The 23,549-nt window shown below is 38.8% G+C and overlaps 2 protein-coding genes across 5 annotated transcripts in view; both read right to left on the bottom strand.

Moving 5' to 3' along the window:
- Positions 1–758: 758 nt before the first annotated feature.
- SAMM50 (SAMM50 sorting and assembly machinery component) lies at positions 759–18,348 on the bottom strand. 2 transcript variants are annotated; one of them, XM_054192362.1, is made up of 15 exons: positions 18,198–18,348; positions 15,681–15,791; positions 14,184–14,285; positions 13,305–13,392; positions 12,133–12,239; positions 10,053–10,183; positions 9,743–9,830; positions 9,060–9,188; positions 8,320–8,391; positions 7,098–7,184; positions 4,624–4,694; positions 3,789–3,856; positions 2,826–2,972; positions 1,766–1,907; positions 759–969 (listed from the first exon to the last, which is right to left on the bottom strand). In XM_054192362.1, exons 1-15 carry the CDS (start codon positions 18,216–18,218, stop codon positions 924–926), a joined length of 1,410 nt encoding a protein of 469 aa, XP_054048337.1. In that variant the 5' UTR covers positions 18,219–18,348; the 3' UTR covers positions 759–923. The 2 variants fall into 2 exon arrangements, with proteins under 2 accessions (XP_054048337.1, XP_054048345.1); XM_054192370.1 differs by lacking the exon at positions 18,198–18,348 and adding an exon at positions 17,897–18,069.
- Positions 18,349–18,961: 613 nt separating this feature from the next.
- LOC128904139 (1-acylglycerol-3-phosphate O-acyltransferase Pnpla3-like) overlaps positions 18,962–23,549 on the bottom strand; it is a 49,948-nt gene continuing 45,360 nt past the window's right edge. For all 3 annotated transcript variants that reach the window (XM_054188059.1, XM_054188060.1, XM_054188058.1), the window contains exons 8-9: positions 23,406–23,522; positions 18,962–21,221 (exon numbers count right to left, since the gene is read on the bottom strand). In XM_054188059.1, the coding sequence (XP_054044034.1) occupies positions 20,930–21,221; positions 23,406–23,522 (409 nt within the window). In that variant the 3' untranslated portion in view covers positions 18,962–20,929. The remainder of the gene's footprint in view (positions 21,222–23,405; positions 23,523–23,549) is intronic.

Here is a 23,549-nt window from a genome sequence, read left to right as displayed (position 1 = left end):
TAGGACTAAACTAGTGAATTAGTCTAACTTATATAAACTAGAATATATGCCAAGTGATAAAGCAGGAGGTCACTTTTAAGTGAAATTATCATCTAAAGAAGTCAGTAGAGAGGCATGCCTCTCACACAAAAGCAAACAAGGTAGTGTCACATGATCACATCTAGACATCCCTTTTTGCAACTGCTACAAAAGGGTGTATTTGCAATGCCCAAATCAATGGCTTTGCTGAGAGCATTAAAGCACTCAAAACCGCCTCAGAGTTGAGAACCCTGAACCTTTCAAAGTTATTCTTGAATTTTAGTATTTACTGTGCTAGACAGCTAACTTGAATTTTTACAGTATGCAATTCACATTGCAGGAGGCATTTAAATATAGATGATTTTACAATAGTGAAGTATATTCAAATCAGAACACTTTAAACCATTATTTGTATGAAATAATTTTTGATGCGTAACAATTTTTTCAGAGTCATTTTCTCACAGAAATTGATGATGGAGAAAAACTGTCCCCCTTTAATTTCCACTCCAGCCATACTCACACTTGGTCATCCCAACACTCGTGAGACTTGTGGTTGGAAGAGTGAAGGCTGTGCAGGCCAACGACAACTGTAATCATGCGAACCGTATCCAAGAGCCAATTTCTGACACAACTCTCTCATATTTTAAGTAGCAACTCATAACTACAAGCTGTAAATTAAAATAACTAGAATCCTACAAACACACTCCCCTCTTTGATAAGAATCAGAGGTACAATGAACCTTTAGAACATAATTCTTTAATGTAGCTTCTTGTGGAGTCTGAGGTAAATCACTCAGATGTGTATCTGTATTTCAAGAAAAAAGTTAGACCGTATAGAGCTATGTTACAGTCTTAAATTCAATTACAGAGCACAGTTTTATATACTTAATGTGAAATGATTCTGTATTATAGAAATCTGATTCCTGCTCCAAACTGAACACCATCACATATCCTGAAAAGAAACAAATAATAAATAAGTGATATGTAAGGTACTGATGAAATTAAAATTGATTCTTCCTACTCCAAAATTCCCAAGGTCTTCCATCTTTGGAAAGTTAAAATTCAAATTTTAGCTGACAAAGGCTTTTTTAAATAAATGCTTTGCCAATCTGTCATCCATATGGAGTATTTGCATTTGCAAAATAAAGTCCATCGTTTTCAAATTGCTATTATTCAATCACATTTCACACGAGTGACAAGTAGAAACATAAGCCAACTCCTGTACGAAATAACAGAGCATCTCACACAGTATTCACAGGCAAGAACAGGCCCCTGAAGCTTTTCTATTATGTACTATAATATTTGCTTGGTGTAGGATAATTGGTTGCTAACAAATTAATTTGTTCTCCTTTTCTTCTTATCTATAGTTAAACTTGTTTTCATTTTTCAAGCAAAGACATTAAACTTGGTATTTATCCAATCATTTGTTTTTGGAAGGCTTAAGAAAATCCCACGAGCGATCATTTCCCCTACATAAAACCTGCCACACAGCTACTCATACATTTCAACAGCTGATCTCAAGTTCAATGAACTTTGAAACCTGAGATACAAAGTCTAAAACCAAGAAGTCCTGTGAAACCAACATGAATATAGCAAGCTGAAAGAGGAGCACCAAGTGCTGAAAAATGTCTAAACTGGCAGAGAATAAACAAAATTAAAAGGCAGCAATTCTCTCTGCCAAAACCAGATAGAACTGCCATAACCTTTAAAACCAGTTACTATTAAAGAAATTAGTGTAAAAAACAAACCTGTCACCAGACTGTACTCCCATGGGGAAACAGTAGTTAAGTTCTAATCTAGCAATGTTGCCAAGTCGGAGCACTATTCCGGCACCGTAAGACCATCGGATATACTCTGCCAACTTCTGCAGGTGAGCCCTGGGACCATCACCTGAAAGCAAAAGAGCAGGAGAACAAGAATCAAAAGTAGACTGTCAAGGTGGTCAAAGGCTAACTGGATTTTCAGTCAGAAGACAGGCTACTTCGAGCACCTCCTGCAGATTCAAAATGTATTTACTACCCGTAACTCCCACAAATGCCAACTACCTTGGACTCAAATTACTATGATTTCAGTTGGATTGGTGCTTGATGTTCATTTCCCACCATAGGAACCTACTTGCATGAACCTGGAAATGAGTACTGAAGACTTAGAATGTCTTTAGTGGGTCTCTATTAAAGTTGATTAATCTGCTTTTCGACTATGCATAAAGTATCCCCCTCCCATATGGACGCCACCTTTCTTCCATCAAATGAGGCAGACATAAAATATCACTATATCTCAAAATGGATTGAAATGATATTAAAAAGCCGTACTCCAATAGACTGAAATATATCTTGAAAAAAGTTGGAGATGGGAGGCAAAAAAAAAAGTTGCATCAGCTACCACACCCTCATCTACACTCTAATGCCACCACTTTTTATTTAGTTCATCCCAGAAAACATTAGAATCCCACTAAAACATCATCTTCCAATCTCCCTTCAGAACAGCGTAAGACAGTAGGTGTTAATCGATTACCACACTGGTCTGCAAACATCGCCAATTCACAGATACTACTGTTACCATCCGAGCTTTCTTTCGTACAAGTTGTGCTTAAGTTTTATGTGGAGAGCTTAAAAAAAAAAAAAATACTGGCAATCTGTCAAACAGACAAGTTAATAGCAGCAGCTTTTTGACAGGCACCAAAATATACGCAGTAAACAAACTGCTTCTGAGTAAACAGACACATAACAGCTCTCCTTCTTTTTGCTTTTTTATATATATATATATGGAGAAGCAATTTTTGTTATATGCAATTCTATTGAGTCTTACCATAGTTAAGATTGCAGAGGTTTCCAGCATTAAGGAAGAAATGTGTTCGGAAAAGGTCTCCAAACCCTCCCCGGCCTGGCCGGAAAGGGAGAGGGGTATATAGATGTAAGCCTCCGGCCCAGTAGGCTTCTCCTCCCAAGTAATCACCTATTTAGGGAAAATGTTGGAATAAAAACATTTACGGTGGAAGATATTAAGAGAAAAAGAACACATCCTTAAGTTACTTTATGTTGCACTGCTTCCTCTTTTGCAACTGCTGCCACTTGCTTCTAGCTCTCTCCAACCTCACTTCTATCAAGTAGAAAATTAGCACTTAGACAATTCTTCAAACCTTCCAAGTGAATTGCCCTTTTCTTCCATTCCCTCACTGGAACACCTGAGGCAGGCACCTACTTGTGGTTCCATCAGAGACTACCTCCTGAACACTTTTGAAATACCTGCCTTAGTTTTAAAAATGGGAAATTGATACAACGAAACAATTGGCTTTAAAAAAGTACTGAATACTGAATCCATTGCTAACAGCAAGTCAGCAGCAGAGCAAGGGATGAAGCTCAGGAAACTCCTGGCTCTCACAATGCCTTTGCTGATCACATTACCTTTCCCCTAAGCTACCTGAACACATGCTGGATCAAATAGAGATTTAATGTGACTGTTGCTATAAAACCATCTTTTGGGAACTTTTTAAGCTTGAAGGTTGCTTACTAATTAAAGGAACATACTGCAAGTCTGAACACACATCTGGTTTACAGAAGTAGCTTACGGCTTAACTAGGAACTACCCGTATTTATTCCATTGTGAACCAATATGTAATGACAGATCAAAGACATAATGCTTCTCAGAGTCAAAGTGCAGAATGAGTGCAATTATTTTTAAGCTATACAAGCCTAAGGACAGAATTTGATTTTTTGTTACAAATTACTATTTACAGTATTGTCAGAGGAGCGAGATTTAAAAGTTTCAGACCTTCACTCTGGGGTCCAATGCTGTACATACTGAATCCACGCACGCTTGTTGGTCCACCAAGGTAAAACCTAGTTAACACAGTCGAAGTTAATTTAATGCTTCACTTGAAAGGACGTATTTGAAAATATCTAGTCATACTTCTGACATTGCTTTTCAGAGTTACAGGTAACTTTGTAACAGGTTTAGTAAAGCGTATTTCAAAAAATACAATAAATTAAATCTAAATCTCAATCCTGATGCATTTGGCAAAAAGTTCATAATTAGTTTTCCGTCACTTACAAACATCAAATCAGAAGGTTCCCCATCACTGAAAAAGAATCAGAATACTGTCTGATTCTGTCTGTTGTAATAATTTTGATAGAAATACTACAGTTAAGATCTATCACATGTGAGGTTGACACTTAGTATTTATTGTAAATAAATTTAAGTCTAAGTGGTTTCTGCTAGTGATCTTTGAACACAGGTGTTAGAGGGCAAAATTGCCTAAAAAGCCAACACAGTTACAATACGGCTTTACTTCTAAAAATACCTAAAAATAACAGTGTTACCTATTCCTGATACAAAATTTTGCAGGCGTTAAATACCATTTTGCAACCATAAATATTGGCAGGCAGAGATACTACATAGCAAATTATAAAGTTATACTACCCCAATATGAAAATCAAAACCAGAAGGCACAGCTTGAGTATTAACATTCAATTAAAGCTAACTAGAAACTTATTTTATTTTCCTCAGAACCAGAACTACTACTGCTTTTCTCTTCTGCTATAGGCTCTTCTTTATACATTAGCTGGGTTGACTGAAAAAAAATTAAGAAACATTTAAAAAAACTTGCCTATCAGCTATACTGGATGGCTTGTCTCCAATAGGTACTAGCATTCCACCCCAAAGTGATGCTGAAAAAACCTTTGGAGAGAAAAAGAAGTTGTTTATCAATACATATTACTAAATTTCCCTAAAAACAGTATCAGTAAAATTTCATCGCTCAGTAACAGGCAGAGCTCCCATTAGTCTGACAGAAAGTTACAGATGATCACAGCGTACGCATGGATATCACACCATCGGTAACAGTATTTTCAGGAAACTCTTGATCGTTGCTGCCCTCTTTCTTTCATGCAGTGCTACATCTTGAAAAAGTCAATACGGCACATTTGAACCAAGTGCTGCTTTCACTGTAGCTAAAGAGAACACTCATCCAGCTCCTATTTTCTTATGAATTTTCACGTCTTGAAATAAGACAACACTGCTGACATAAATTAGTCCTGGCAATTTTAAACCCATAGGAGGCTAAGTCCAGAAAACGGCTACCAAAAATGCACAATTATTAGTTGTCTGTAAATTAGCCTTATATGAGGACACCTTCTGCAACCAACTATATTGACATCAAATATACATACAGCATTACTGCTTACGTATACGGTAACTCTTGGGAGCCAAATCACTGTAACACATACATTTGCTTCCTGCCTGTGTACCAAGGAAAAGTACTACTGCCAGACGGTGAGCTCTATTGCCAACATCTAGCCTAAAGGCGTTGGATAATTTCTCTGATTTTACAGCACACTCCTGCTGCCTTCTGCCCTGAGTGTCCCCAGATGCCTCTCCCACCGTTCTCAGATGTGAACTCATCATGCGCATTATCTGGTTACACAACACACAGCTTGTGCAATAGCCAGTTGCACGCAAGTCTACGCTCACGAACATAAAATCATGCACAGCACGTGATGAGATATGCTTCACTTCCATTCACAGTGTAGGCATATCAGCAGTCATGGGAAAGAGCAAAGACCTCTTTGCGCAGCCACGAAGGCATTAAATTACTTCACAGGAGAATATGGTGTCTTTCTCAGCTGAAGGTCAGCAAATAAATGTCAGATGACTAGAAGTGCACTGATCAGGCAATGCCTTTTCTTCCACCACATGGAACGTGCAAATATAATGATGTAATAAGAAAGGAGTGTGGCCTTAAAATGTCCTTCTGTGTTGGCCTCACTGGTCTAACTCAAGAACTTCATTGCACCAAGTCGCCTAAGACTAAAAGCATGAAACAGCAGACTGCCAGATCTTTACAGCATCAGTCCATTAGTATCTGCACAACAGAAGTAGCTTGGAGTTTTTTAGTTGTATTGTTGGCATAATGCTAACATTATTCCAGCCTCCTAGAGTTTCTTCATTATTCCAGTACTTCTTAAAAAGCTTTCAAGAGGCAGCAATCTTCTCAATGCTTTTCTGGTTTGTTTTGTGTTGGTTTGTTGTTTTTTTTGTTTTGTTTTGTTTTTTAATATGTTGGGATGCAAATCATTGTAACCTCTGGATTTTAAATTTTCATAATGGAAGTTGCTGTTTAATTCCCCATTCAGCTATGATACAAGAACTTACTGCACCATCTCCACGTGATAAAGAACTTCTTTCCAAATACACACAGAAACATTTCTAGTATGTAGTTTAATTCTTGTTTCACTAAGCAGAAAAACATGTATTTCCACCTAATACTAGCTTTAAAATATGCCTGATACTTGAGATCTCTATGTTCTGGTGCGAAGCTAGAGAACATTAAGCATCAACTTGAAGCAGAGTTATCCAGTGTCATTTCCTCTGAAGGAAATATAGTTGGTATACACAAGAATGGCTCTGCCAACCAAACCAAGACTTCTCAGTGATGATCATACAGGGATTTGGTTCAAAACCGCACAGTTAGTCCAAACCAAAGTACGAATGTAGACACCACGCCATAAAATCTGGGACGTGCTCTGCCTACAGGGCAGCTGGCTGTGGGGTCTCATAAACTTGTCACACTGCCATGCGTGTGTCTTACTGGAACTTAAATTGTTCACTGTGCACAAATACAAAGAAGTTCAAAATGTTGCAGTGCAAGCTTACTGTTGTAGCGAAATCAGTCTTCCCATTCTTGCACAGTAATTTTACATAGAAGAAATAATTACATGCTATGATACCAAACTTAGTAGTCATATATTCAAAATTTACCATGACAAAAGAAAACTAAGCCAAGATTAGTCAGAATATTCATAACGAGGTGAAAGAGACAGAACAAGGCTGTAGTAAGTTTTTGAAAAACCACTGTTAAGAAAGATCACAAAGAACAGACATGCCCAACATTTCTTCTGAAAAAAGAACAGTTCGTATCATTAACTGTCAGACAAGTCCTTCTTTCCAAACTGTCCACTTCTCAAGTGACTGTGCACGGCAGGAAAAAGAGTATTTCACTTTCAAAAAAACAAAGCAAGATATCTACACCATCCATCATTCACTTCCTCAGATCAATTACTAAGACATCTTTTAAAAAATTACCGAATCCCAGAGAAGTTGCTTATTCAATTGAAATTCAAAATCCTCCTTCAGAAAGCTCACATCTCCACCTGTATAGCCAGCCAACTCCTGCAAAGACAGAAGGTTACGAAAGTTAAAACGGACATTACGCGTTTCTTCCCCAAAAAAGTTCATCATGTCTGCATCAGCACAAGCAGTGTTTTCTGTACAAGAAATACAGATACACTGGTACGAAGAGACAACTGAATTATGAACCAATGAAAAAACACGCATGACGCTCAGAACAATGAGCAGCATTTTTCTCCCCCAAAATATTAAACCAGGCTATTGCTTTCTAGACCATTTTGAAAATAACAGCAGAACAGAATGGAGCTGGAGAATTCAGCACCTGAAATCAAACATCTTATTGAATTTACCTAGGACCTGAGAAGATTTCATACGTACTAAAGCAGGGCTGAAGAACAAGATAGCCAGCTGCATTACACCGTGCTAGTTGAAAATAACAACCGACTATCAGCGTTAAGAGGCAGCATCTAACAAACGATATGTTAACTGAACCCTGAGCGATAACCACCCTTTTCACTCAGAAACAGAAGAGCTCGCTGCTGCTCACAGGAACAGTAGCACTTCTAGTTCCCATGGCGTTTCAAAGCAAGCTGCTTCTAAAGTGTTGCAGAAGCTAATGCTTCTGAAGTATTAGTCCACGCAGCAGAAAAGCCAGTTTTTCTAAAGGCTTGGAAAGTAACAAGAGTGAAAACCATTTTCTGTGCCAAAATAATACATGCGTATCATGAGAGAGTTAGTTATACCCAGTCTTTCATTTTTAATTCTAAGACTTACAAACTTTGTAAGCAGCATCAGAACCACAGTCTAGCAGCCTTACATTACAGTATTAGAAAACAAGGACTAATACCTACTGTAAAGTGTAAACAGTGTCAGCGATAACGTATCTCAGCTAATTAATAATTTAATGCTAATGGTGAGATAAAATGGCTGTGCTGTTTGACCAATGGCATACAAATGAAAATTTGCTACCATAAAAAGGTTTCATGATTTTAAAAGGCATCCACTGTAAAGATAAAAAGCAAATACAGTGATGACCAGCATCACTGTATCCTAGTCAATTTACGATTAATTTCTAACTTTAGACATTTTTAACATGAACATCAATAACGTAAATTAAGACCAACTCAAACACACTTACAGATAAAAACCAATAATAGCCTTAGTGATGTAATACTACCTGATTAATTTTCAGCAAAGCACCTCGTCTTGGCAAGATCGAGGAGTTCCGGGAATCAATTACCATGGCATGCTGAAAAGAATCAAACAATTATTTTTAGGTTCTCTTATCTGTTGAATACCACAGAGTGACACTATATTTTTCTTAAAGAAATGTGCAAAAAGTGGAAGACACGCACAACTCCACCTAAGGCTAGTGTAGCTTCGTGGATTTGGGAACAATATACCTACAGACTAACTTAGTCTTGAATTTAGAGGCCATGTGAAATACACACATTCATATCTCTTGGCCACAGTATACAACACAAATAGAGCTACAACAACGCCCCAGTGTAAGTCACCAATTTTGCGACAGTAAACTGCAATTCCTACTCCTACGACTTGTAAGCTACAAGTTAAAGACAAGAAGTGATCAAAAACTGCTATAGGAAATAATATTTAGGAAGGGCACAGCAACTGTAGGATGAGGAAATTTGTCGATCCTGTCTTCTACCAAAGATGGCAGATGACACGGAGGGAAGCCCTGCAAAAAGAACAAGCCAGTTTACACAACGGTCAACTATGAAAGTGTGTTTTCTCTTTGGACTTCCTGGATGTCTCTGCGAATGACCAAATGCAGCAAAAGATGTTGGAAGTAAAACACACTACCTGATAAGACATAAAAGCTCCTTTGGTATCATTCATATGCATTAGACTACTCAAAATAAAGTGTTTTAAAAAATTATCAGGAAAAAGCCTTACAGAAAGAGAAGATTTAAGAGAGTGTCCACTTTCTTCTCGAACAGAAAAGGATGCTGTTCTAGCAAGGCAGCCAAGCTCTCTCCACACACCCTCCCACTTCAGCGTGTGATTGGTCTTCCAGACTGGAAACTACAAATAAAGAATTGCATAAGACATTTTCTTTTTTGCTACAAAATTTAAATAAACATTTCCCTGAAAAATGTTTCTCTCTAAAGTTTATTTATACGTGAGTTTGTGCTTTTTGTTTCCAAACTTCTTGGATCAGAGAGAAATTCTTTTTCATTTCAGAGTAATGCTAATTCTGCTCCAGGCAAGAGAGTTTCTCCAAGTAGGTGCACATTACTTAATCCATCCCAAATGAAAAATATCTTGAATTGGGCTGATATAGAGAGCTAGGCAACCAAATGCCTCTCTGAAATGATACTTCAAACATTAAAAATTTGGGGGAAAACACACTGGTATTTTTGTATGGACAAAATAAGATTGAATTGTAAGGAAAAGACTAAGACGTATTAACTCTATAATTTTAAAACTGTTGAAGTCTTTCAAAAAATGACAAGTTAGCCCTGTGCACAAGTGTTTCAATCATTAAAAATGTAAAACAAATATTCGCAAAAGCCAGCTGTGACCTGAATTAAATGTAAATGAAGCATGTGTTCTACAAAAGCTTGTGCTACACTTACATTAAATTCTGTTGATATTCCTCTATCAGTTTCACGAAGAGAGCTCCAAGGGAACTGTCCAGTTACTTTATACAGGTTAACTGAAAAACTGAAACACATTACTGGTAGGTTTGAAAGTGAAACTATTTAAGCAGGTGGAGTTTTAACTTATCACAAAAACTTAAGAAACCAGCTCCGCTACATGATTAACAGACCCTCAGCAAAGGAATAAATTTAATTATTGCTCAGTGAAAGATCTTACTAATGGTTTTTTACTCCTTCAATAAAAAAAAACCAACAAAAAACAAGTACTCAAAAATGCATCCCCTACTTTCTTTCAAAGTTTCCAGGCTGTGGTTTGAAGAATGACAGGCCATATGAAGTTTCCTTTGTTCCATAGGAGAACTGGAAGGTTACCTTTTCTGCACGTCCAAAGAGATTTGGGAACTTGAGCCCAAGTACCTATGGAAAATAAAAAACAAACATTTCATATAGTTTGCTATCTTACACCTTAATCATACGCTAAAAACAAGCACATCTACCCTAAGAATGAGAAATGAAGGTATTAATGAAAGTTCTAACTGAATGTGTTTTTCTCGTAAGTTAAGTTTCTCTTTGCTGTGGCAGCAAAAGCCATCACAATAGCACAAGTTATAGTTAATCATCCAACTTCTACTGCTGTCCGGTAGCCGCTGACTTAAATCGGCATTCTCACTGTATTATTAGTACTGTTATTATTTCAAGCAAAATCTCCCTCAAAATCTGGGAGAAGCAAGTCTTTGACATAATAAGCAAATGCTCTGCAATTGCATATTTTCCAGCCAGGTAGGGCTGATCGGAACCACAGCAATAAGCTGGTAGAAAATTATCAATACAGAGCCACTCCCTTGTATTTTTGTTTTGAGGAAAAGACACTTTTGCAGTCAGTTCTTATGGGAGTACAATGTACCATACCATTCTCCAGAAACAACAGTTAAACACTTTTGCCTGTTCTGACAAATTCTTTGTATCCCTTTGGCAGTTCTTGGCCCTTTGGCAGAAAGGATGGAGCAGGTTTCCTCCAAGCACAGACACTACCAGGACTGTTCTATTGTTTTGTGTTCTATTTTAAAAGAATGTAAAAAAGATACCAAATCCTGATTGCCTTTGCCTAACAGCTTTTGGAAGCACATCAGTCACCTGAACTTTGTGATGTTGGCTAATATGCAATTATCCAACTAACCAGAAACCGCTAATCCAAAGGGTTATTAGTATGAAATATTACATCTATAGGCTTCAGATGAATTTAAGGGATTAGAATAAATGTCACAACTGTTTAACTCTTAAGGAACCATAATCTCTGCTGCCAAGACCAGTGTATAAAAGTCATGCTTTCATATCACTCAAATGTCTTACTTCTCTGTAACAAACTAAAATCAACTAGAAGGGGAAGCTGAGTACAAAAAGAGAAACCAAAGAAGCTTTCAGAGTGTTTTCAAATGCACTAGAACCAACAAGTAGGATTCCCCCCTCGTTTCATTCAGGCCGCAACACCCTGGACATGGCTCTCAGCAGCCAGGCTGCATAACCAGCTCTCAACTCGCCGAGTTCCCATTCTCCCTGCACTCACACGACACCATCACCTGAGTCATGCAGTATCTTATCCAGGTTAAAAATACCCCTAAGAAGAAAAGGATGAGTCCCTTGATCTGGCTTATCTACCAGCCCCAGGCACAGCTGCACCGTGCACATGAGAAGGCAGAATGGGTGCAGGAATGAGCACCTGAAAGCACGATCTACTTACACCAGCCTTTCCATTACAAGAACGTTAACAGAACAACAGTATGGCTGTTACTTTCTGTGTCAGTCAGTAAATATTTTTCACACAACATTTTAATCTGATGCATCCTTAATTGAATCGAATGGAAACAAGTTCCACAGTTTATATAGTTCTGGAAACCCTAGCACTTCACAGCCCAGAATAACTGGTACTGGGCTAAAATAGTGAAAATGAAGAGCAATTTCTAAGTTAAACATAAAGCATTTTGAATTAGAAGAAAAACACTTAAAACAAATCTCATAGAAACTAAATTCCGAAGTACAACTAATCTCTCCAGTACATAAACAGTCTTAAAAATTATCAAGAAACAAAATTTAAGTCATTTTAAGAATTAAAAAATTAACATACCGAGTTGGAAGCTACAGCATTCTTCCCTAGCTCAAAATAGGCTTTTGCTGAATGAAAGCCTGACTAATACAAAGACTATTTAGAGACAAAGGTCTGGCAAAGCTTTAGTAAAGCTGGATCAAGAAAACAATTCGGCTTGGATTAAGTCCGCACTTATTTAATCACCAAATTACTTGCTACGTTTGAAACGTGAAAGTAAGAGGAATATCAAAAGGAGTTAATAATTATTTGAAATAATCCATACCATACTGCCTTCATTGTTGCCAACCATTGTGTTATAGCTTCCAGTTAGTCTTCTCAATTCTGTCACCTCAAAGGTTACATCTAAACCGTTTGGAAGGGCATCATCTCCTACACAAACAAACAAACATATGTTATCTCTAGAGAGCTTCTTAAAAAAAATGCAGACAGAAGGTCACTTGAAATATTTGAAAACTGTTCGAATTAAATGATAGTAAAAGTCTACATTACAAAGAAAAAATGGCTTGAGAAAAAGAAGTCGTGTGGGTACAAATGCAGAATTTGGTTCAATCAAAGCATGACTGGCTCTAATCATCAACACGGTAGTTTAATTATGAACTAGTAACCCACCAATTAAAAAGATGTACGCAAATTCTGACATTAGAACAAAGAGAAACTAAAGTGATCCAGACATGCAAGAAGAACACCGTCACTAGGGCAGAGCTCCCAGTACTCTGCGGGTAAGTGCTGAACAACAGAAACCACCCAGTTGTCTCAGGGCTCTGGCTTCAGCAGCCGTCAGGGGCACCTAATTCTGCTTGAAGCAACTGGGGCAGCATCCCATCACCCACAGCCTTTGGGACTGCACTGTGTTTCCTTCTCAATAACACAACATTCCTCTGCTGAAGAGAACAGCAATGAGCTTGAAAAGCAACCACAAGCCCAGGAATGCCAACGGAGCCTTCCTGTGAAACCTGCATACATTCAGCGGTCCCATATATACTATAAGACAATTTTTTAATCGCAAGCACTGATACAATTACTAGTATTTCCTTAAGCAGCAACGATGTGTTGATATAATGTCAGTTATGTGATGTGTAATACATGGAAGTACAGGACACATTTTCAAGCTTTTCCTCAAGTGTTCCTCTGAGACTTTGGATTAAGGGAAGCATACTGTATTTATTTTAGTGCTAGAAATTCACTCATTATTGCATGCAAACAAGTAATATTTATATACACAGACACGTGCAAATAGATCTTTTTCATAAGGATTATGAGTGTATGTGTCTACATCCATTCATATAGCACATCTACATGTACATCTAAAATATATAAAGGTATATGAGAAAGTAAGTTGTATACAAAAAAATGTCCAACCTATTACACAGGGTATGCACGTGTCTATGTGTGTATGAGAAAAAAGGTAAGGCAATGCAATGAGGCGATACATACCTTGACATGTATCAATCAGAACCTCTACCTGTCTAAAGATACCTAGACGAAGCAACCTTTCACGAGCTTCATGTGATTTTCTCATCACCTACAGGACGAGATAAGTAGCTCAGTTTTTTGGGTTACCAAAAAATAACCAGGATAAAATAGTTGAAATGCAGCTAAATCATATAATATTCACAGATTTTGTATACAAAGACACATATATCCGCCTTCAAAACAGATCACAACCACTTTAATGCTTGAACCTGTAAAGATATAAATTAAACTCAGAGCATCTGGCTCAATTCCTACCTTTCGTTAGCGTGCATCCTAATTGTTACAATACTTAAAGCTATTATTCAAATAGGTTTCAGTACTTAAAACTTATACACCTATTTGCAGGGCCTATCCTTTTGCCAAAAATCCAAGCACCCTCATCTGTTTAAATTTAGTCCAATTTACAGGTTACGTTGCCAGCCGTACACCAGAAGGAATCAGCACCTAAAAGGGCAAGGACATACAGCCTAACTCGCACTTTGATCCACTGTGGAGAGTGGCACCCGTTATCTGTGGGGAGATCCAATAATTTATCTTAAGCAAATTAACTGGAAGCGTCACCTACACAGTTAGCAATTCTCAATGGGAAGAGTGAAGCTGAAAAATATCTGAGATAATTGTTTGCCATCTCACAACATCTTTCAGCTGAATACTTCAGAAAATACAGTGTCTGCCAGTATTTCATATTAAAGTTTGGCTCCCATATCACAAGATCAGAATCATCACAACATCTGACAGAGCTGCCCCATGTCTGAAGGGAGGAGCCCAAAGCAAGAAAAAGAGAGAAAATCGTAACCTGAATTTTTAAACAGTAGGTCTGATATTCAGTACAGTACTTACATCAATGAGATTTTTAGCCTTGAAAACATCAGAGATTTCATACATGATAATGTCATCTTTGGTCCTTCCAAGTCCATCGAAGTGTACATGCTGAACCACCACCTAAACAGAACAGATGTTTAAACACAAATGCTGAATTTACATCTAATAACGCGTAGCAAAATCACCGATGCAGCAAGGAATATTGTTGTCCAAGTGAAAAACCCTGAAGGTTCCTAGGCTAGTTACTGCTAACCTACATTATGAGAAATCAGTGCTATCTACAGTTCTGGAAAGTTGTTCCCTTAACATGAAAATTAAAGAAAAAAAAAGAACTCTAATACCAAAGCTAATACTGGTTGTAGCAGAAGAGACAGTAACGGGCTGTAGCTGCTGAGATTTTAGTCCTAAGTGTTGTATGGACAAATAAGTCACTGCAGAAATCACACTGAGATATTAAGACATGTAAGACAAAACATGTAGTTAGTCGTAATTAGCTATTTTTTGTATGAGCTACACGTACACAAGGAGTTAGAAGAAAAAGCAAACAAACCTACAAGCCATAAATATTTAAACTCTTAACTATCAAAATTATTACTGCTATGGGAGCATTGTGGTTTAAAACGCATATTAAAATCACTGGCATTGTGGGGTTTTATATTTTCTTAAAATCATTCATCTGAGCGAACTTGACCTTAAAAATCACAACATGCTCCAGGTTAGCCAGTACAAATGGACTACAGTGATTGCATTTCCCCTATTTTTCCAACCTTTTCAGTGTATTGTAATTTTAGGGGTAAGTGTAAAAAAAAAATAAATAATCTGCAAATGCTTCATGTATTCACGTATAGTAAAATAGCAGAATATGAGCAACCTAGCATTAACGCAAATTGCTTTAAAAAACCCTATCAGAATACATATATCATGAACTAAACAAAAAGCAAATGTTATTACCAAGCTTCTAGTGAGGATGACTCTGAATACCATAAGGGAAAGGAAAATTTTAATAAAAATTAAATAATGCATGATATCTACCCCTCTAGCATGGCTAAACACATTGTGGGCCAAGACAGACATGCTCTTACATGTGAAATATTAAAAAAAAAAAGAGAAAAAAAAGTTACCATCTTCTGCTGAAGTTAGTATTTCCTGTAGTAACATAATTCATGTGGTGGCAGTTTACCTAACCTGGCTAATACTGCACTCTAGCAGATTAAGGACAGTTGCTTGGTTTGCTCCTAAGCAGTGTTGGAAAAATAGCAATTTCTTATTAGAGAGAGGGGAAAGTAGCATCTGGAAACAGGTCTATTTAGTTCAAAGCTGAATTTTAGCAATAACTCCTGCAGTAAGGAAAAAAAGAACAGGAACTAGACAACATCAAATAAAATTTACAGTACTCAATTTCACTCTTTCACATCTCAAACCATAGTTTAGAATGTTCCCTTAGGAAAAACAAGCAAGCAAGCAAGGGTGCCAAGACATTTCTCTTAAAAATCAGGATGTCGTTCAGGTACTTACATCTTTGTTTTCAAGAATTTCCTGCTTGGCCTCAGGTTCAACTTCAACCAGTTCAGCTTCCTCTCCCAGGGCACCAAAGTCTGGCCCACCCATTGGAAGAGGCTCCAAACTCTGAAAGCATAAAACTGCAGGTAATACGGTGTGCAATTTGTGATTTATGCCTTTTGCAAAGGAAAAAGGTGTATAGTTCTTGACACTGTGCTCATCAGATGATAAGGGGAAAAAAGCAAAAGAGAAGAATTAAAATGGGGGAGAATTACCAGCACATTTGTTACCCACCTGCTTGCTGAAATTTTTAATCAAAGCTAAATAGCTTCCATGTTGAATGATTTCTCAAAAACACTCTGCACTCTTCCAAAAACAACCCTATTTTTAAGGCATGCTTCCTGTGTTAAAGATGAATTCTACCTTCTTAAAAAAAAAAAAAAAAAAAAAACAAAACTAAAAAATCAGGGTGTCACTACTTAGTTTGGGTTTTTGGGAGGGAGAAGAGGGTGAATGTTGAACAATGGGGAAAAAAAGGGTGTTTTCAGTATGTTACTTTCCTTTGCATATATTTATATGCTTTTATATTTTAATATTTCTTTTAGAAGTATCCTTCCAAGTAATGCTTAAGAACCTCATGCCCTATCCATCAGAGGTGAACATTTTAATCAAAATGGTTTCCAGCACAGCATGGCTTTATTTACTATACCTCAAAGAGTCCTTAAATAAGACCTATCAGAAGATAATGGATTCAAGCATGAGTGAATAGAGGGTTACCTGCAAAAGCAGAGGTCAGGACTGGATAACTCAGTAAATCTACTTTTAGTCTTAAGTCACTAATATAGTACTTGCTGCATTATTTAAGGATAGCTGTTTTGCTGGAATAGTAAATTGCTGTTACGTATCAGAATCAAGTTAAATGAAGACAGAATCCTCTCTCACTCCCAATAATTTTCAGGCAAACATGAAGCACTCTCTATCCACACAATATTGTGTATCACTTTATGCTGCAGATGGATATAAAACTAAGAATATGAGAAAAACATTTGAAATAGAAATTAAATTGGTCATGGTAATTAGATACTCTGGAGCCTTAACGGTCCCCTGCAGCAATATATTCCTCAGTCTAATTAAACACTATGTAGAAGTCTGCTGGTTTGCAGCAGGCTCACAGGAAAGAGGTTTTCTACCTGGGATCTTGAGGAACCATCCAGACCATTCTTAGCCCCCCAAATAGATCAGTCACTCAATAATCATGCCTGTTATCTACATCAGTTTTAAACACTCCTATGCAGGCTTCCCATGGTTGTTTTAAGGGGAAAGCAGTTTAAGCCGAATTCACACGGTATTTCACCAAATGGACTTAAGATTTGCATCGTGATTGACCTGCCTCACAGTCAGCGGCACCACTGACCTTTTCGACATTATGCCCTGATATTCTTATAGCCCGACTTTGTCATAACCCGTCTCACATGACTCCGACACCTTTCCATAAAGGAGAATACTCAGGAGTGGGCTGTTTATCTAAAATTATGCTGAGATATGCGTCTCTAATGAAGAATTGAGGCACGGAGCATTCAATGCCTTCCTAAAGTATGTCAGAACCTACGTATCCTTACTCTTTGAAATTATTTTCTGATGTTTAAGACACACTTTTTCTGTTGACACTATAACCATTTTTTCTTCTCATACAATCATATTATGGTTTGGGTTGGAAAAGAGCTTAAAAGATCATCTATTTCCAACCCCCCTGCCATGGGCAGGGACCCCTCCCACTAGACCAGGCGGCTCAAAGCCCCATCCAGCCTGGCCTTGAACACTTCCAGGGATGGGGCATCCACAGCTTCCCTGGGCAACCTGTTCCAGTGTCTCACCACCCCCACAGTAAAGAATTTCTTCCTAATTTCTAATCCAAATCTCTCCTGTTTCAGTTTGAAACTGTTACCCCTCGTCCTATTGCTACACTCCCTGATAAACAGCCCCTCTCAAGATTTCTCATAGGCCCCCTTCAGGTACTGGAAGGCCGCTATAAGGTCTCCCCGGAGCCTTCTCTTCTCCAGGCTGAACAACCCCAGCTCTCTCAGCCTGTCCTCATAGCAGAAGTGCTCCAGCCCTCTGATCATCTTCGTGGCCCTTCGTTGTTGTTTATTTTGCTGGTTGTCCCACCACAACAAACACTTCTATCTTTACCTTCCTTCTTTAAGCAACGGCGTATAGATTCCCAGATTTACCTTACTCCTCCCCGCCCGCCATCAGCCGCGCCTCGCACACGCTCCTGACAGGACGGCGATTACCGGCCCGGAACCCCGCGGTGCTACCGCCTGGGCCTGCCCGGAGCCTCTCGGCCCGATCCCGGGCAGCCGCGCTGCGCCCGGCGGAGGAGCGCGGCCGGCGCTGGCCCTCGCCCCGGGCCTGGCCCGAAGGTCGCCGTGGGCGACCTTCGGGCCAGGCCCGGGGCGAGGGCCAGCGCCGGCCGCGTTCTTCCGCCCTCCGTCAAGGCCCCTCTCCGCCACCCCGCGACGCGGCGCTTACCCGGGCGTGCACGGTGCCCATAGCGGCAGAGGGGCGACGGGGCCGCGGTAGTCTGAGGGGCCGCTGGCTCTCAAGGCCGCGGCACGGGGGCGGCCATGACAGGCAGCCCCGCCCTGGCCCCCATTGGCCGGAGGAGCGGGAAGAGGCGGGGCCAAGCGCTGCGCTTCCGGCCGGGACGGCGCGCGTGCGCGGCAGGGAACAAGGGCAACTTTTGGGGGGAAAACAGTCGTTTTCGCTGGTGTTCCTTTACAGCTGGACACTGCTGCCTACTGGAGGTGAGCCACCAAAATGTAACGCCCCCTCCATCTCAGCGCGACAGGCAACATCAAGGACTGAAGTGACGTTGCAGCACGTACAAGTGGCAACAGCGCGCTGGTAACGTCACTGTGACGTCAGACCGGTCATCTTAAATTGACGGCTTGGCTGCACCTTGCTACCCTAGAGTTTTAACTAAGGAAGGAGGCAATGTTTGTTTTCACCCTCCAGACCCAGATAACAACCTTCTCTGATTTTTGATGCGTTTCTGTTTAAATACAAGAAGTTACTTGTAAATTTAAGAGATTGCAAAGAAAGTAGGTTTTAAAATTAAGATGACTCACGTGAACAAGCATCTCTCAAAGTTAGGTTACTTCTCTTACATTACGACTCTTAAAAAAAGCCACCTTGCAACCATTAAGTATTTCAGACGTTCAATGAAATGAACCCTTCGTGGTTTAACTCACGCTGGGCAAATCATAAGAAAGCTTAGAAAACACGGTAACGGAAGAGATTGTCTTTTTATTTTAGAAAAAGGAGACAAAACTGGAGCTGCGCACAACAGAAGTTAAGGGTGATACAGATGTAGTCAATAGAACTATTCCGGTACACAGGAAGCAAAACCTGGCATTTCTGCTTAAATTCTGACACATATTGATAAAATTAACATTTTGCAGAGCATTAGAAAATTAAATCACAGCAAGTTTGAAGTTATAAATAAAGACTATATAAAACAGATCTTGTATCTTTTAATTGTAGTCAGAGTAACGTTTCCAATTTTTATTGCAAATTTGAAGTATATACACAGCAGAAACAAACAAAAGAGTTGAAGTAAAAATAGCACCAGTCCTTTGCAGTATGGAAATGGATCGCTTGACACTTTTCTCCCCTGTCCTCCGCTATTTTACAGCATTAAAACTGATTTTTAAAATTTAGCACTTCAAGCTAAATTCCCCAATTTATTCCCTAATTGATTCCCCAATCGCAACTGAGAAACTGCTTAAAGCCTGTGCTACATTTTGCTGTTTGACAGACTCCACCCTCCCGGCTCCCCTCTCCTGAGCATCCCCACCTCATCGCTGCTCTTCCTTCTCTCAGGAAGCACCTCTTAAGTTTCTTCCCTCGGCTGCGCCCAAGTTGCATGAACAAGAAGACTTCAAATGTCACACGCCTGCCCCCAAAAACATGCACAAACCCAACTTTAAAGCCATTGTCGTTTCATTCTACTTTAAAAAAAATTGTACAAGACATGATAATAAAACATCCAAAGAACAGTTAATCTTGACAGTTATTTACTTCTCCTTATGTATTCATACACTTATACGTTGCCTTTATTAACATTATTCAGAACCTTTGTAGTGGGAGGTGCTTTGAAATGCTCATCGCTCAACACTTTACACAGCTCCCTGGATATTAATGCTTCCACTGAGTCTCCCACGTTTGCTTCTTCTCACAATTGGTCTTGGAAAACTTCCTTAGGGTTCTCATCCCTCCTCACCGAGACAGGCAGGACCCGTTTTTTCCTCCCTCCTTTACAGCAAGAGGGAGGTGAAAGAAGGGAAGAAAAATCTCTCAAGTTGGAGGGGAAAAAATGATTGAGAAAGATTGGGCAGCAATTAGCACACCTAAACATCATTCACCACTTGCTATATTTTGTTTTTTGTTAACATCTTCTATAAAGTTTAACAAATTACCATTTGCTACTAATCACAGCCACTATTTTACCTACTTTTCAATACTTAGTCAAGTATTAAGTCCTTATTAAGTACAAAAAAGTCCTCCGAAATGACTGAAACTACCTGTTGTCTACACTTCAGGGGAATGTGTCCCATTTCTTATGTCTTTTTCCCTTGAAATATTTGAAAAGGGAAAGAGCCATACAGGAGAAGTAATATGAACTGTGGAATGCGTACAAAACCTAGAGTAATACTGTTCCTACAGTATCTCATGCAGACAACTTTTCCATAAACACAACAGTATGTTTAAACATAAGGCAAACAGACATTGGAGGCCACTAAAAAGCTCCTTTGTGTATTTCCCTTTATGAAGTAAAAGTCCAATTTCATTTAAGTGCTATAAAAGTAATCCTAACACATACTATTGTTAAGAATTGCATTTTTAAAAAGCTTTTGTTATTGATGCTTATTTGTCTAACAATCTGTTTACAGAATTTACATTTTTATGCTGAAAGTAGATTTTTTTAAAAATTTATTTCCAGAGAGACACTGTTTACTACAAGTCTTACTACAGTTGATTGAGCTGGTGCTTCAACAGAACTGTAGTCTGTTACTTAGTATAGCAGCCACTGTTTTTATAATCCTTAAAACAGTAGAATTCCCAAGGCAGATTTGTCAGGAAGCTGTAAACAAATAATTTTCCAAGACTTATTGGCAATAAACAAAGTGATCCTTAGTCCTTTAGGATTTAAATTTCTCTGCCAAATCGGAATTTTGGAACCTGTGGAATCTACTTCCAAATTAATACTCTGGAGCAGTATGGAAACTTGCCTCTGAGGAAGAGTCAAAATCTATTTCCAACCCAGACTCATCAGAATTTGGGAGAAAATGAGGATAGGAGTTTAAGTCTGAATGCTCCTGTATGTTAGCAGAAGCATTTTTCATAGCTGAGCACATGAAGCATGAAGATTCCCAGAGCCAGGTTTCAAGGTCTGCAGAACAGCGAGGCATTTTAAGATGGCAGTATGAAGAATGAAATTCCACAGCAGATGGGACAGTTTGACATTTTCTTAGTGTTGCATAATTGTCTTTCCTGTTAAAGAAAAAAGAAAAAAGGAAAAGATTATTAGTGTTTTAGTGACATTTCTATTATTGTTCAGATGTCTGACAGGGAATCTTCATAGAAAAGGAAGAACACTAGAGGAAAATAGTTAATTCTAAATGCATTTAGTGAATTAGGATATGGGACAACAGGAAAAGGATCTTGAAACAATCATATCAAAAAGAAGGGCACTCTGCCATTATGTGTTGTGCTCAGAAGTAGGTATAAAATAGTTACATTAAGTCAATAGTTACATTAATTATCACCAACCTGAACAGCTGGAGCAGAACTTTCCTACACTCTAAAAAAGTACCTGAATCACCAGGCTAGTCTTTTCCAATCTGAGAAGCGTGCAGCGCCCCTCTCACACACCAGAAAACCCAGCTCGCCTAACACATGCTTCAACACCAGTTTCCCCACCTGAAGTTCAAGAGCACTAGAAGATACCATCCACTAGGTTAAGTTGCCTAAAAGGATTTTCAAACTGTTAATAGCGCAACTTTTCATGAGATTTAAGTTTGATTCCAAAACAGAAGCTAGATCTGATGACATAAAGGGAAGAACGTTAAAAAAAAAAAAAAAGATTGGCGGGGGGATTACTTTCTGCAAAAGTAGCAGTAGGTTCTTGGTGGATGCTCAAACAAAGTACAAGCCCACAAAGAGTCACCTGTAGAATACAATGCAGGATTCTACACACAGACCCTTGGGACCTGGCTACCTGAAGGGGGAATCCACTTAAAGGAAGGCTTAAGAAAAATTAGAAGTGTGACAGCATAAACAGTCCAGTAGGAGTCTTGAAGTTACAATAAAAACATACAGCGAAAGCCACATGACTACCATGTTCTGGTTTAGGGCCAAGAGCTTGCTCTTTCCACAAGAGGAGAAACAATGTTTCTGGTTAATCATGACTCAATGACCAAATAACCCCTCTGAAAAATTAGATCTGGGACAGTCTTGTGATTTTGTGCCTTCCAAAAGCCCATTTCAGAGGAAGAGTCTCATGATTGGTAAGGCTAGAATAAGAGCAACATCAAAAAGCTGCTAAATAAGGGTAAAAGCAGGAAGATGACTATACCCAAATTTATTGTGGAAAGGAATCAGAAATATCCTTAAGAAAAGGAGGGAAAAAAAGGACACTGGATTACATGTGGTATCAAATAACTGAAAAGGTGACAGTAGGATGATAGCAAATACATACGAAGAACTACATTTGTGCTCAGAGAGACGTCCTCAAAAGCCAACTAGTGTTATACGAGAAAAGGCTGATTTCAGGAAGGGAGAAGAGAGGCTATTTGTATACTGGAATTATATGCTTCTGAATTCTGGATAAAACTGAATATTGTAAAAAGAAAATATCTTTACAACCTAATATGAAAGCCACCATTTAATATTACCAAAGGGGGAAGGAAACCCAAGCTTCAAGCTCATTACATATTCCATTAAGCCAGAACCTTTAACATTGACTACTCTGTACTTATAAGGAACGGAGCATACGAATTGGATCTTTCATGATGCCAGTCTAGAACCTGACAAAGCTTCTTAAATCTCACACCAGCTTAGCAAGAGAAACATAATGAACCTAGTTACAACCAGGTTCGAGTAGGGGCCTCTCTTCCATGGAAATAGAGGTTCCTAAAAATTCTCTGTATGTGTCTTATTTTAATTCTTCCCAACTATCTTACAAGACTGTCCTTCATATTTGTCTGCTTTTTAACTCTTAAAACCTCTCCTGTCCAGACTCCTGAGAATCTAGTCTTTCTCCCAATGTTTTCCAGTTCCTATCTGCTACATCTGATTTAGAACATCTTGAGCAACCTCTCCCTCCCCTTTTCTCCCTGACTGCTCCAGCTACTGTGGAACAGAGGAAAAACAAGGTCTCTGTTCTCAGCCCAATGCTTGCCCTATAATCCAGCCCAAAGCATAAGCCCACCAACAGGCAACACCTCTTAATCTACAATATGTAGCAGTCATTGATCAGTTATAAGCAAGAAGCACCAGAAAATACACCTAAGAAACAATGCTAAGGATTAGAAGCAGCAAGAACTGTTTTGTGCTACTTTGAGAAAATGACTAAATCCTGGTTTAAGAGAGAAACTTATTAGTACTTGAAGCTCTGACAAAAGAGAGAGAATTTCTAAAAACGCATCATTTGCATGCAGCAGAACTCCACTTTACCTGTATGTACAGAACAGCTTGCTTTTAGCCTGGGAATAAACTGTACCAGCCATCCGACAAAACTGTTCTTGCATCCATCGAACATCAGCAGGCATATCAGGAAACCAGTTTACTAACCTACAATCAAATCAACAATGTCACAAA

The sequence above is a fragment of the Rissa tridactyla genome, chromosome 1 (genome assembly GCF_028500815.1).
Source record: "Rissa tridactyla isolate bRisTri1 chromosome 1, bRisTri1.patW.cur.20221130, whole genome shotgun sequence".
Classification (NCBI taxonomy): domain Eukaryota; kingdom Metazoa; phylum Chordata; class Aves; order Charadriiformes; family Laridae; genus Rissa; species Rissa tridactyla.
Note: the sequence above shows the minus strand (reverse complement) of the source record. Positions and strands in the feature narration are given on the sequence as shown.

Coding starts and splice junctions, on each gene's coding strand:
- SAMM50 (XM_054192362.1), bottom strand. CDS start 18,218: ATGGGCACCGTGCACGCCCGG. Junction 10,184..12,132: donor GCAACAATGAAGGCAGTATG/GTATGGATTATT, acceptor TATTTTCCATAG/GTACTTGGGCTCAAGTTCCC. Junction 4,695..7,097: donor AGCAACTTCTCTGGGATTCG/GTAATTTTTTAA, acceptor TTCTCTCCAAAG/GTTTTTTCAGCATCACTTTG.